At 44.0% G+C, this 14,983-nt stretch overlaps 1 protein-coding gene across 1 annotated transcript in view; it reads right to left on the bottom strand.

The window, feature by feature from the left end:
• The window catches only part of UBAP2 (ubiquitin associated protein 2), a 119,280-nt gene that overhangs the window by 9,299 nt on the left and 94,998 nt on the right, over positions 1-14,983 (bottom strand). The window contains 6 exon segments of the mRNA XM_010840116.1: positions 1,206-1,275; positions 2,160-2,343; positions 4,458-4,497; positions 8,415-8,628; positions 10,650-10,819; positions 11,426-11,706. Of these exon segments, the coding sequence (XP_010838418.1) occupies positions 1,206-1,275; positions 2,160-2,343; positions 4,458-4,497; positions 8,415-8,628; positions 10,650-10,819; positions 11,426-11,706 (959 nt within the window).

The following is a 14,983-nucleotide window of genomic DNA, read 5'->3' as shown; positions in this document are numbered from 1 at the left end:
ACACCAATCTCTGCTAGGAAGACAGTGATCTGTGTGTTTCAAGCAAAGAATTACGTATAAACCGATTTCACTTAAGCTAGAATAGGGATGCCACAATGTTGGCCAGATACTGATGAAAGACAGGACTGAACCTTTTCCACCACTTCATTCTACGACAAAAGATTTGACGTCTTCTTCAGAAGAAACTAATTTGCCAATTTCCCAACTCCCCCATTCACCTGGGCCCAAAACTTCCCTCCCTGCTTGAAGACCACCTACTCCCACCTTGTGGAAGCCTGCTGTCTCCTGGGAGGGGGCACTTGGTTCTTTCCTGGAGCCTTTCCTTCCATGTTCCAATCTCTCCCAGCTTTTGGAACTGTCTCCACCCCCTACGCTGCCTCATCCCACAGTGTAGACTGAGCCCCGAGACCATGCTCCCAGCTTCAAGCTTAGATGCCGAGACTTCCGTAACCACGATCTAGGGTCACCCTTCAACACATCGGGACCTCCCCAGCTGGCACCCTGCCCGCACTTCTATTCTTGCCTCTCTACGCTCCACACATGCTTCTGCAACAGGACCTTCCCAAAGCCCCCACCCCTGAGCTGGAGAAGACGGCCTGAGCTGGCTGGAGTGAAGGCCCCATGACCACACACACTGGATGCGGTAACACTGGCTGGACCATCTGTCCGTCTCAAAGACTCTTCCTTTCCCTTCACACACTCTCTCTACAATGGACTTCACAAAGTACCAGAGTGTTCTCCAGAAGCATTGCTCTTGATAAAACTGGACTTTTAGCACAGCCCAGTCCACAGGGTCACAGAGAGTCGGACATGACATGCAATAGGTGCCAAGCAGAAGTTAGCAACAAGTCGACTTTCCTCTAAAAAGCTTGCAAAGAAGTCCCAGAAAATAAAACCAACCCTGCCAGGCAGAAAGGTCTCCTAGAATGAATAGTGAATTCTGGGAAACAAATTCACCACCCAACAGCCCTGCCCATCGTATCAGGTCTGGAGAACCGATTTCACCACAGAGGCATGAACCACATGTCCTCCATGGGGCCTAGGAAATTATCCGTTCAAACCATGAACCTAGATGAGACATCACAGCCAAGTGATTAGAGTATCCGGATATTCGGATTCACAAACCACAGCCTCCCCTCACCCTGCCCAAGCCTAGGCCCCAAGCCAGCTAAGGAGGGAGTGGGTGGGGGAGTAGGAACACTTACTGTGTGGGATGTGCTGGCGGAGAGCGGCATGTGCGTGGAGGCGAGGCTGCTCTGGTGGCTGGAGAGGGAGCTGGAAGACAAGACGGCACCACGTGTCCACCACGGCCCTCTGTACCAGGGGCCACTTGGCCAGGCAGGCTATCCACGAGCTCGCCTTATCCCATGGGAAGGCCTGGCTGGACACCCTTCATTCTGCATCACCTCGGACAGGTGTTCTGTGGTTAGAAATGACCTAAAGGCTTGCTCACTCGCCATGAGGATCCAGGACATCCTTCCCTGGGAACCTACAGAGCCCGCTTCAGGCAGCTCTAACCATCTGCTCTGAGACTGTAAATGGTAAGAACAGGATTGTACTAAGAACAGCCAGCCTTGGAGACCCCCTTAAATCTGTGTGTGTGGGAAGAAAGTTCCTACGTCGGCCCCACACGCTGGAGCTTGAATGCCCATCAAACGTAGAATTCAAGAAGCCTGGCTTCTGCTCCACGCTGCATGAGGCAAGAGGAGAATTCTGCTCAGAAGGTAGGTGAGGACCCACCAGTCTGGTCCTCCCATGCCTGTGTTGACCACTCATCTTTGAACCCACAGCAAGTGCCACACAAGAGACCTGCTCAGAAATCCCCCGGCACTTTCACCCCACATCACAGTGATGGGGCCCAGAATGTGGGGCAGGGCTGAGGCACGGGGTCCCCTCCTGAGGGCTAAAGAGGAGCAGAAGCGACCCTCTGGCCCCACCCCATTCCCAAAGACCCAGGGCTGTGTGACAGCAGAGGTGTTACAGGCGGCAAGACTTTCACACCGGGCGCCTGAGACCCCACCCCCACCACACAGCATTACTGCGAAAGGCCAGGACGACAGGCAGGGGCAAGTGTGGGCTCTGTCCCTGGACACAGCCGTCCAGAAGCTTCAGGACTTGGCCTTGGTGCCTCGGACTCTGGGTCCCTGTTGTCCCCGTACCTGCTGAGCTGAGAGAGGGGACTGCTGGACAGGTCCCCAGGCTGGGACAGGGAAGGCAGAGTGGCAGTGTGCTGGGATGCAGGGGGCAGAAGCGGAGCGCAGGAGGTGGTGCTGGGCAAGGAGGCCACAGATGGGAGGGCAGAAGGAGGGTCTGTTGTCTTTGGAGCTGGAACGGATGAAGTAGCTGTAAGAAACAGATCAGTTTAGCTCCAGAACCAACCGTGAGTATCGGAGAAATGCTCAATGTTTTGTGACCGGTTGGCTGGTCTGTGACATACACAGTGACGCCCCGGGGGACAGTGCGTGAGCAGGCTGCAGGCGGGCCCTGCCCGGACTGCGGTGATGGTGCGAAGGATGGTTGAAACACAGGCCCCAGGCGAGGAGGGGGATACATCTTTACCATCACACACAGCCCCGATGTGGGGGTCAAATCCTCCCGACTAAAGGAATCTGACCCTGAGCTACACCCAGACACGGAAAGAGGCTCAGAGACTGACAAATACGGTCACAGTGTGAACACAAGGGACAGTGAGCACGTGGTGGGGGAACCACCCAGGGGTTAGGTCTGCTTCTATCAAATGAGTATCACAGCAGGCTGACCTCAGGAAAGTTCACTGCCAGTAGAGGGGAGGAAGAGTACATACAATACATACTCATACACACAATTCTCCAGGGGACATACAATGGAGAATCACACACACCTAAAACCTGAGGAAGACGCTCCTGCCCTCCACAGCTACTTCCAAAAGTGAGCATTTTCTTTGCACACACTTCAACAGAACAGACCTCAGAGCACATAAATGCATGCATTAGGCTTTCAGAAGAATAAGAATGCGATCAATCAGCTGCAGAGAAGACTCAGTTTTAGTGCCATCCACATATACAACTCAGATATGTGCTTGGACATAAAGCATCATTGTCTTCTGCAGTTAGGAGGGGGCAGCACCTTGCTTCGGGAGGCCCTGAGAGTCCAGGCGACGTGAGCTAGTCTCCGAAAGGGAGGACAGCTCGACAGCCAGCACCGGCAGTGACAGGGCAACACTGGGCATGGTCAGTTCTTAGAGTGGTCCTCACACCCCTGAGGCTTTTCACTGACAGGCCTTCCCAAATGGCGCCTGTTCTTCCAGAAATCAGATAAAGACACCACAGATGTCCCTGGCCCAAAACTCACCTCCCTGGGTGTTGGATCACATCAATGACAGGTTCACAGAAAGTGTGTGGTGAATGTGAGTGTGACGGTGTGTGTGTGTGTGTGTGTGTGTGTGTGTGTGAGAGAGAGAGAGAGATGGTTGGAGAAGAGCGCATGGGAGATAAAAACCTATCTAAAATGCACACTGTTTTATGGACATCTCACATCTCATTATCTCACTTGAAATCTCCAAATAAAATCTCTAAGTAAACCTCTGTGTGTTCTCGACCCCACACGTGGGCCAAAGAAACTTTCCACCACAGATTGAGTAACTCACACTTCCTGTGACATCTAGTGTTCTCAGATGTACCAACGTTATTTGTTGCTCTGGCAGTCCCTCAACACCAAATCCAACTCTGGGTAAATCAATGTGTCACTTCAATTCCAACTGAGACCTATTCCTGGTCTGGCAAATTTCCACAGCCACACTCCCAAAAATTTCTAAATAAAAAGAGGGTCTTTCTGGCTTCCATACCCAATAGATATCCAGTTGCTTCACTGAATGATCAATGAAAATCGGTTTCATTTTAGATTATGACCATAGTCATTGATAAACAAGCCAAGAACAAAGGGAACAACTAATGTGTTCTCTTTGTACACTAACTCCAGTGATCACTGAGCTGTACTAGATTTGGTGGGCTTTCCCTCCATTTCTCCCAAGTATTTGTAGTGAGCAACATTTTCTCTCTCTCCTAAACCAGCATGCCAATTTCTGCTTTAAACATCTTTCACATTACTGAAGTGAAAGCCCTCTTAAACTTCCTGGAATCTGGGCCTCTGAGAAAAGCATATTTTAAATCCAACCTACACTCCACACTTGAGATGCGGTCTTAAGACAGCAGAATGATGCAAGACCCCCTTCATGCTGTAGATGTATTTCTAGTGATACCGTCACCTACAGTCTGGTCACAGGGCCTCTCTAGCTCAGCTCTAAACTGAAAGAAATGTTGCCAATGATGAGTCAGAGACAGCTATCAGAAAAGATGGAAAAGGACTACTTTTGCAGAATTAGCCATTGGCCAATCATTTACCCCACCACATCAGCTATGCTCTTTTTCTGTCTGTGGTTTCCACCAGCCACAACAAGGATAGTTAGCTCATATACTTACTGTCTACTGTCTGCTGACTTCGACTACCACCATGTCCATTCTATAAGAAAGAGAAAATAAAGTAAGTAAACCCTCCATTGAATGACAACCTAGGTTGGGATTTAACCACAAACATATGAAGATTATGAATTAAGCAAAGAACTATGACCTGTTTTGTTTCTTAAGAAAAGGAGAGGCAATACAACAAATTCTTAATAAATCCCAGCAAGCTGACCTTATTTACACCAAACTGGTTATTTAAGGAAGTAATAAGAATAAAAAATAAGACCAAAAGCACAGGAAGCAATGAAACAGTCCTAAAAATTATTAAGCCATAGGCAGGACTTGGGAACTCTCACTATATTGAAATCACCACAAGCCTTTCTATCTCATGGACATTCTGTCTCCTGAGTACCCCACATACTAGAAAGTAAGTGTTTCCAAACTATAACGAAGATAACTTTCATGCAAGGAATTATCGTATTTTATATGATTCAGTTGGTCTGAGTTAACCATGAAGCACTTCCCCAGAACTTTCAAACAGAAGGAGGCATCCTCACAAAGAAAACTTTACTTCCATAGATGGGGTGTGGAGACCTGGTAGAGAGATTGAGGGCTTCGCTGGTGGCTCACTGGTAAAGAGCCACTCCTGCCAAGGCAGGAGATGCAGGTTTGAGTCGATCCAGGAAGACCCCACACACAGTAGAGCAACTAAGCCCGTGTGCCACATTTACTGAGCTAGTGCTCTAGAGCCTGGGAGGCAACTACTAAAGCTTGTGTGCCCAGAAGCCCGTGCTCAGAAACAAGAGAAGCCTGCAGTGAGAAGCCCATGCATCCCAACTAGAGAATAGCCCCTGCTCGCCACAACTAGAGAAAAGCCTCTGCAGCAGGGAAGACCCAGCACGGCCAATAAGTAAAAAAATAAACTTACTATTGGAAAAAAAAAAAAAGTGACTGACAGTGGAGCCTGCAGGGCTCAGACAGGCTCTGGATGGGACAAGGAAGCTGAGGAGATGATCTCAGAACAGAAATTCACTTTCTTTTCATAAAATCCTACATACATTTTATTCTTAAAACAATTTGAGATTATTTACAAGAAATGTAGACAATAAAACAGAACTGCTAGGGAAAAACAAAGCAAAACAAGAGCTAAAAGACTCAGAGAAGAGAAAATCAGTATAAAGGGCACATGGAGAGCAATCAAAGTTCTGTTGCTCTGCCTCTCTCTCAACGACGGTTCACTGTTCGGTAAATATACACACATGACATCAAGCATATTCCTCCAAGACAGCACAAAACCAACATACAAAGTCTTCTCAAAACTGTATCAGGGCTTCCCTAGTGGCTCAGTGGTAAAGTATCCACCTATCAATGCAGGAAACATGGGTTCAATCCCTGATCCAGGAAGATCCCACATGCCTTGGAGCAACTAACCCCATACCCTACAACTATTAATTAAGCCTGTGCTCTAGAGCCTGAGAGCCACAACTACTGAAGTCCCTGTGCCTTAGAGCCTAGGCCCTGCAACAGGACAAGCTACCATGAGAAAATGGTACACCACAACCAGATACAGTCCTTGCAGGAAGGAAGACCCGGAGAGCCAAAAAAACTCACTAGACAAAAAGAGAGGAAAAGATGAATCAAATAGCTGCCATCACATCTTGGGGACACTTCATTTCACCTAGAAAATCATTTTAAAAATACAAACCCTGGACTACATGTAAAAATAGACAGCCATTGGGAATTTGTTGTATGATGCAGGAAGCTCAAACTGCTGCTCTGTGACAACCTAGAGGGGTGGGATGGGGTGGGAGGTGGGAGGGAGGTTCAAGTGGGAGGGGATACATGTGTATGTAAAAGTGAAAGTGCTAGTGGTTCAGTCCTGTCCAACTCTTTGCAACCCCATGGACTGTAGCCCTCCAGGCTCCTCGGTCCATGGAATTCTCCAGGCAAGACTACTAGAGTGGGTTGCCATTCCCTTCTCCAGAGGATCTTCCCGACCCAGACACTGAACGTGGGTCTCCTGCATTGCAGGCAGATTCTTTCCATCTGAGCCACCAGGGAAGCCCCAGGCTGACTCATGTTGATATATGGCAGAAACCAACACAAAATTATAAAGCAATATACTTGAATTATAAATAAATAAACCTTAAAAAAATACAAATATTCGAACAGTAAGGTCCTACTATATATCACAGTGAACTATGTTCCATATCTTATAACCTACAGTGGAAAGGAATCTGAAAAAGAATATATACATATAACTGAATCACTTTGCTGCACATGTGAAAGTAACACATTGTAAATTAACTACAATTAATTTAAATTAAATTAATTAAATAACTTCGAATTTAAAACTATTAAAAACAGAAACAAAAATTTCACAAGCAATGGACAAACTGACACAATAAAGAAGCCACGTTATTCGGGATGAAGGAAATTCTAGGCAGAAGCATGCTGGGGACAAAAATACCATCAAATGGTCAAAAGAGATCAGAAATCTGGTTCGATTAGCTGAGCAAGAAATGAGTTGAACAGTGATATGGACAAGAACAAGAGGTCAAGTTAGAGCTGGAACTGAGATGTTGTGCAGATGACAGAGATTTAAAGAAATGGTCTGATTTATGTCTTACACACTAAAGACCAGCACTTTCCAAGGGAACAGAATATTTTGCAATAGTGGAAATACTGTCTGTCTGTACTTGGTCGTGTACTATAGTGACTGACCAACCATGTCTAGACAGACAACATTTAAATCGTGGTGTGTCAGAGAAGCTGAACTTTTAATTGTATATTTAATTTAAACTACCACATGTGGCTAGTGGTTACCATGCTGGAAATCACAAAAATAAACTTCTTACAGAATATATATTGAAAATACATGGCTTTTTAAAAAGGTGTCAACCCAGAAAGAGAAATACAGGTGGAAAATGAGAGCAACAAGACTTTATATAGTAGAAAGCAGATGCCAGATAGTAATTGACTTAGCTGACCTGGTAAAGCCAAAGCCTAAGCAAGTAGTTGAGAAAACCAGAAAACCGCTCAACTTATATCCAAGAACCATACCAAGCAACTCAGTACTAATATATATCACATAACTTTGGAACTGGGTGTCAAGGCAGGGCTAAATGTTAGAGAATTTTTTAAACTCTGCACAGCAGGGTGAATGCCCCCTTCCACCTTCTCCCTCAAGCTCTAAACTTCATCAATGAATATTTAACGGCAGCCTTCTCTTCACACTAGGTTTTTAAGACACTGACAGACAGGTATAGGTCCTACAGGGAAGAGACTGGAAGAAGAGCCCCTGAAGAATCCAAACAAACCCAACAGGAAAGGCCCATAGGGCTGATGAAGGAGCTCCCTCCCCTACAGAAATGGCCAACCACACTGTCCCTCACTGAAGCCCATGTCCAACAACCTACCCCTATAGACAGTTTTAGTGTTAAGTGGGCACAATGGATTCATCAGACATTTGAGGAAAACATCCAACATGAAAGATGGAAAAGAAAGGGAGGAAAAAACTCTTAAGGCAATACATGCAAATATTTCCTCACAATCTTAGAAGGAAACTTAAGGGAAAAAAATGTATCCAAATGTCTGCTATGCCAATTCAACTGTTTCTATTATGTTCATGTTCTCGCCACTCTAAAGTAGCTCTCACTAGTAATGCTTGAATGTCTGCCTTACAAGACAGTGAAACATTAGACTAGAGTCCCCACTCACCCCACCGAAGCCACTGCACAACTCAGGGTGTATCCTGACACTATCCGTATACCAGGTGTCTGGGTCCATTCACACAATCCCTGTGTACCGGTGCGTGAAACACAGGTTTCAAACGAGATGGCCACAAACTATATGGATTCCTCTCAAAACGTTAGCCGATTTCTAAAATGAAATTTTCTAAAAGGAAATTTCCCAAACTACATCTCGAGCTCCAACTGGAATCTCCTGTAAGAATAAACCTGAAAGACCACTTGCCGTGACGGTTCCTGGAGCTGACTCCGACGGACTCACAGAGCTTTGGTATGCGATCCTGTTATGCACAGAACTCTGGTCGTAGGAGGAAGACGTTGTTACTGGACTAGTGGAGCTCAAAGAGGAGCTGGGCAGACTGGACGAGGTAATGACGGAGGTTGTGTAGGTGGAGTTCTGTACTGCACTGGTCATTGGTAGGGAGGTATTCAAAGAATCACTACAGAGAATAAAAGACATGAGACATAAATCTGTGTCACTTCACTGTTTTCATGAGGCAGAACAATTTCATCTCTTGTCATATTTTAAATTAAATAAACATATCTAACTATAAAATTTATACTGCTGCATCATTTATATCATGCAAATGAAGATTAAAAGAACAATTAATCCCTCCTCCCAAATTAGAGCAACCTAATTTAACTGACAGTTCAAAACTGGGAAGAGTACGCAAAAGACTATATACTGTCACCCTGCTAATTTAACTTATATACAGAAGACATCACTCGAAACAACGGGTCAGACAAAGCTCAAGCTGGAATCAAGATTGCTGGGAGAGATATCAACAACCTCAGATATGCAGATAACATCACCCTAAGGGCAGAACATGAAGAGGAACTTAAGACCCTCTTGAGTGAAAAAGGAGAGTGAAAAACCTGGCACAAAACTCAACATTCAAAAAACTTTGAACGTTCAAAGAGACACAGCATCCGGTCCCATCACTTTGTGGCAAACAGAAAGGGGAAAAGTGGAAACAGTGGCAGATTTTCTTTTCCTGGGTTCTAAAAATCACTGCAGACCATGACTTCAGCCATGAAATTAAAAGATACGTGCTTCTTGGAAGAAAAGCTATGAAAAACCTAGACAGCATATTAAAAGCAGAGATATCACTGCCAACAAAGATCCATATAGTCAAAGCTATGGTTTTTCCAGTAGTCATGTATGGATGTGAGAGTTGGACCATAAAGAAGACTGAGCACCAAAGAATTGATACTTGTGAACTGTGGTGTTGAAGACTATTGTGAGTCCCTTGGACTGCAAGGAGATCAAACCATTCATTCAATCCTAAAGGAAATCAACTCTGAATATTCTATTGCATGGACTAATGCTGAAGCTCCAATACTTTGGCCACCCAATGCAAAAAGCTGACTCACTGGAAAAGACCCTGATGCTGGGAAAGACTGAAGGCAAAAGAAGGAAGCAGCAGAGGATGAGATGGTTAGATAGCATCACTGATTCAATGGACATGAATGTGAGCAAACTCTGGGAGACAGTGAAGGACAAAGAAGTCTGGCATACTGCAGCCCATGGGTTGCAGAGTTGGACACGACTTAGCAACTGAACAACAAATTTAACTAATAGGCAGCGTGACATTATTAAGAATTCTTAAGAAACTTTAAGGAATCTAAATGTCCTGAGTCTGTCCTTAGAAAGGGAACTCAAGCAAATATCAGATTTTGGCTCTAGAAGGTAAAAAATGTAGTAAAATAAATTCTAAAATTTGAGATTTTAGAATTTCAAGATTCCTCTTGAATCTTGATTCCTCTATTTATAAAATATTCCACTGAAAGAAAATAAGTGTTAGCAAAGATGTATACACACTGAATCCCTCATAGATTACTGGTAGGAATGTAAGTATTTCAGCCACTAGGGCGAAAGTCTGATAGATCCTCAAATGGTTAAATACAAGAGTTATCAAAGGATCCAGCAATTCCCAGGTACAGCTCCAAAGCAAATGAAAGCACACAAAACTTAACTGAATTTTCACATCAGTATGATTCATAACAGCCAAAAAGTGGATGTAAGCCAAATATCTAATGACTGGATAAACAAAATGTGATGTACCTGCACAATGAAATACTATTTGGAAAAGAAAATGCACACACACTGTAAAATGGATGAACCTTGAAAACACTATGCTAAATAAAAGAAGTCAGAAACAAAAGGCCACTTATTGCATTTTCCTAGTTATATGCAATCCCACAACAGGCAAATCAGGAGACAAATTAATGGTTTTCAAGGGATGGAGTGAGGGGGAAAGCTGGGCATGACTGCTAACAGGCACAGGATTTCTTTTTAGGGGGATGGAAGACACATTCTAGAGTTAGCCACTGGTGATGGTGATACAAACCCATCACTATAGGGTTTATTTTCTCCACCAGGTGATTTCTTAGACTCTACTGTGTTTTACTTTGCAAAGGAGTTAATCAAAACTAGAAAGAGAAGTGGGAAACTGTATACCTTAAAGATTTTGAATACAAGCTAATGGGAATCTGGCTACTATTTTCACTGCTTGCAGATGATCCAAATTCAGAGAGAGAAGGTTCTGATCCAAATTCCAAGGCGCCAAACTGGACATTTAATCCTGTGACATCTGCTGATCCAGGCATTTCCACTGCAGAAGCTGGGATCTGTAAAAGCAAAACCATGATGTTAGCAACGGAAGTGAGAGATTCCCAGCCCCAAAGGTCTGCAGAGCTAACAAGCACTGGGTTCCCTGGGCCCTTTGGGGAGTCCTGAGGAACAAGGAGTGAAAGGCAGGAAAAAGAAATAGGATTTTTTTTTTTTTTTTAAAGAGAAAGGAACAGAGCCAAGAAAAATTAAAAAGTTAACGGAATGATCAGTTCCACCAAATGCTTCTTAGGATTGGGGATGGGAGTTGGGGGGAAGGGGAGGGGGAGGGTGTGACACGGGATTGTGGTGATGGATGAGTGAGGAAGAGGGGCCTCTAATGAAAGCATTGCCTGGTCAAGGAACCACTCCTACCTCTACAGAACAGAGCTAAGTAAGTGCAGAAGAACACCAGATTCTCTTCCCTAAACGCACAAGATCATCAGGTTTCCTAAGCAAGATCTGTAATTTGAATGGACAGTCCTGTCTCTTAGCACAAACCCATTAGTCACTCAGAAGTGACCGATGCTCATAAATCAAGAGACTATGTACTTGAATATACCCCATGAAGTAAGTGTTAAAATGCATCCACCTTTGGCACTATGACTTCCTGATAAAAGACTCACCTTAGAAGCTGGAGGTATTCGCCGAGACTTAGGGAGTTTGACGTGTTTGGGCTGTGGTTGGTGAGCAGACACAGCGATGTTTTCGACAGTCATGCTGGGAAGTTGCAAAAGTTTGTTCACAGTGGAGGTACTGCTGTCTCTGGGTGCTGCCTCTCGGAGCTTCACCTGGGAAGGAAAGGACTCCAACCCAGGAGGAGGAACAGTGACGGCCTGAGTCTGGTGCTGCTGTCGTTGGCTCAACTGGCTAAGAACAGGGGATGGTTCAGGCTGAGATTTGAAGTCTAAGAAGCGGGGTGGGGGTGGGGGGAGGCAACAATCAATCATTTAGGCACATGAGCTCACAGCTCCCTATTCCGCAGCCCCTGACGGTGGAGGGCTGCTGACACCACTGCTTTCTCCCAACCACCTTCTACTTCAATCCCAAACATGGTGTGTGCGTGTGTCTATAATATTTTAACAACTGGTCTGTGGGAAATGGAAAAGGATACCTGAATGAGTTTGTAGCTAATGTCTTATGTAGAGAGGAGATTCAGTTTATGCTAAAGCATATGGGGTGGAGAATGGGTATTCATATTTTATATTAACTTTTGAAAATTATTATTTCAATAACATACGTGATACTGCAAAATCCAAAATATACAAAAATATATACGATGAATAAAAATCACCCTCCACCCTGTTCCCAGAAGCAGACATTTGTACTCGGTTTCTTAAATAAAAATATCAAAGATATTTAGTTTTCAGAGACTGTGCCCCATTAATGTATGAAGAACTACTTCATTTTTATGATTACAAAGTCAGATATGGTACACAAACCAGTATTATATTAATAAACTTTGAAGTTTTCCAATTTCTTGCTACAAAAAGCAATGCTGCAATAAATACATTTTTATGTAAGACATTTTGGTCAAGTGTAAGTACACCTGCAGGATCAACTGCTAGAACAGAGTTGCTGGTTCAAAGAGTGACTTGATACTTTTTATATTAAGGAAGTTCACCCTTTGCCTATAAATTGATTTTTTTTTTCATAGTTTGTCTCCTTTTTCATTTGGTTATGATACTTCCTATCACATCCAGACAGGTAGGTCTACCTCACACAGAGTACATAAAAATCTTCCTATGTTTTTCTGTTATTGTTATTCATTATCTACGTTTAGGTATTTCACCCATTTGGCACTTTGCTGAACAGTAGGAGTTAGGGATCCAACTTCATTTTCCAGCTAGATACCCAAAAGAAACAAACCATCTATCCACTGTGGATTTGCAGTGCTACCTCTATCATAAAGAGAATCTTTTTCTGCAAAGAACCAGACAGTAAATATTTTAGGCCCTGAAGGTCATCTCTTAGCAACTATTCAACTCTGCCTTTGCAGACTGAAAGTAGTTACAGATAAAAACATAAATAAATGGCTGTGTTCCAATAAAACTGTACTTCCACAAATAGGTAGCAAATCCAGTCAAAGGTTTGCCATCCCATGTCTTAGTCTCTTTCCATCATAGTTGAATCTATTTTCGTCTTGACATTAGAGGAAAGTACAAAGAGGACAGACTTTCAAAGAATGGGAATAGCATGCTCAGATCTAAAAACTCATACCACTCAGTAGTTAAATGTACAGAAAAAAGTTAACATACACAGGAGGCCTATATTAGAAACATCAGCTTCTGTCAAGGAACATGAAATTTTTGGTATGTTCCAAAGGACGCCAATGCTCTAACTGATAAAAGGGACTCTCTTTACCTTGATTATTTATACAATTTGGTTTATGTTGAATGTTCTCTCTCTTTCTGGGATTCTACAGTTTGGGTTTATACTAGGTAGACAGTGCCCATGTGACCAGTCCCCCAATAAAAACCTTGGACATTGTGTCTTTAATGAATGCTTTGGTAAAAAGACTTCAAACCTAGAGTAGTCTCAGGTACTTCTGTAACAGTAAACCATTTCATTCAGCAGAAAAACGTGTTTCCGTATCTCTCAGTATACCCTAAACATAAACCAGACAGCCAACCCTATGATTAAAGTAAACCTCTGCTATTATAGCATGTGTATTGGTGGGAAATGGAGAGTTAATGTCACAAAGTCTATGGGTGTACAGCTTGGAAAACATCTAACTTAGAAAATATTTATCATACAAACCACAGACATTAAGGCTAGACAAAATCATGGCAGATACACACATGTTAGAATCAGAAAACAAGAGAGAATATGATTTAAAGTATTGTCCACATTTCACCTTCTTATTCTAATAAAGCTCAAAAAAAAAAAATCTGTCTAGGTATTTATTCAAAGTGTTGTTTCCTTATATCTGCTTGACTACTATCATGCTTTTGCACATCTGTTCAAGGTATGTACTACTACTACTATTAATATTAACAAACAAATATAGGTATTTATACAATGCCAACCTGAAGGATTTAATTCAGAAACTGCAGAAGTTCTACTAAAAAGAAATATGCCTGGTCAAGACAGAACCCGTAAACACTAACAATTGACATTCACCTCAAAGTCGCCCCTGGTGACTCAGATGGTAAAGCGTCTACCTACAATGTGGGAGACCCAGGTTCGATCCCTGGGTCGAGAAAATCCTCTGGAGAAGGAAATGGCAATCCACTCCAGTACTCTTGCCTGGAAAATCCCATGGACAGAGGAGCGTGGTAGGCTACAGTCCACGGGGTTGCAAAGAGTCAGGACTGAGCGACTTCACTTTCATTTCCACAAAGTCTCCTGCTTCTGAATTGGTTGGTGGGGTGTAGTGGCTAAGAGTGCTGGGTGGCTATGGTTTGGAGCAGTGGTGGTCAGGACCAGAGGGGTAGTCTCTGGCTGACTTATCAGGGTGGACCAAAGGTGGAGTGACTTTATCTTGGCATTTGTTGGTGGTAATAACTGCTTCCCAGTTTCTGCTGAGTCAGAGACCTACGTTGTGTTCTTGTGCTCTGGCTTTTGGAACTCAAGTAAAGGCCCTTTCGTTTCAGGTGAAATTCCTCTTGGTAGATTGGACCTAGCCTGGTCTTTGGAGAGAGAGCAAGCCCTGAGCCTTTGGAGTGGGAGGACTGACTCCAAGAGCCTAGACAATCAGAGAACTAACCCTCAGTTCAGTTTAGTTGCTCAGTCGTGTCCGACTCTTTGCGACCCCATGAACTGCAGCACGCCAGGCCTCCCTGTCCATCACCAACTCCCAGAGTTCACTCAAACTCATGTGCATCGAGTCGGTGATGCCATTCAGCCATCTCATCCTCTGTCGTCCCCTTCTCCTCCTGCCCCCAATCCCTCCCAGCATCAGAGTCTTTTCCAATGAGTCAACTCTTCGCATGAGGTGGCCAAAGTATTGGAGTTTCAGCTTTGCATCGGTCCTTCCAAAGAACACCCAGGACTGATCTCCTTCAGAATGGACTGGGTGGATCTCCTTGCAGTCCAAGGGACTCTCAAGAGTCTTCTCCAACACCACAGCATCAATTCTTTGGCACTCAGCTTTCTTCACAGTCCAACTCTCATATCCATACATGACCACTGGAAAAACCATAGCCTTGACTAGACGAACCTTTGTTGGCAAAGTAATGTCT

Source organism: Bison bison, unplaced genomic scaffold, assembly GCF_000754665.1.
Source record: "Bison bison bison isolate TAMUID 2011002044 unplaced genomic scaffold, Bison_UMD1.0 scf7180017864141, whole genome shotgun sequence".
NCBI lineage: Eukaryota > Metazoa > Chordata > Mammalia > Artiodactyla > Bovidae > Bison > Bison bison.
Note: the sequence above shows the minus strand (reverse complement) of the source record. Positions and strands in the feature narration are given on the sequence as shown.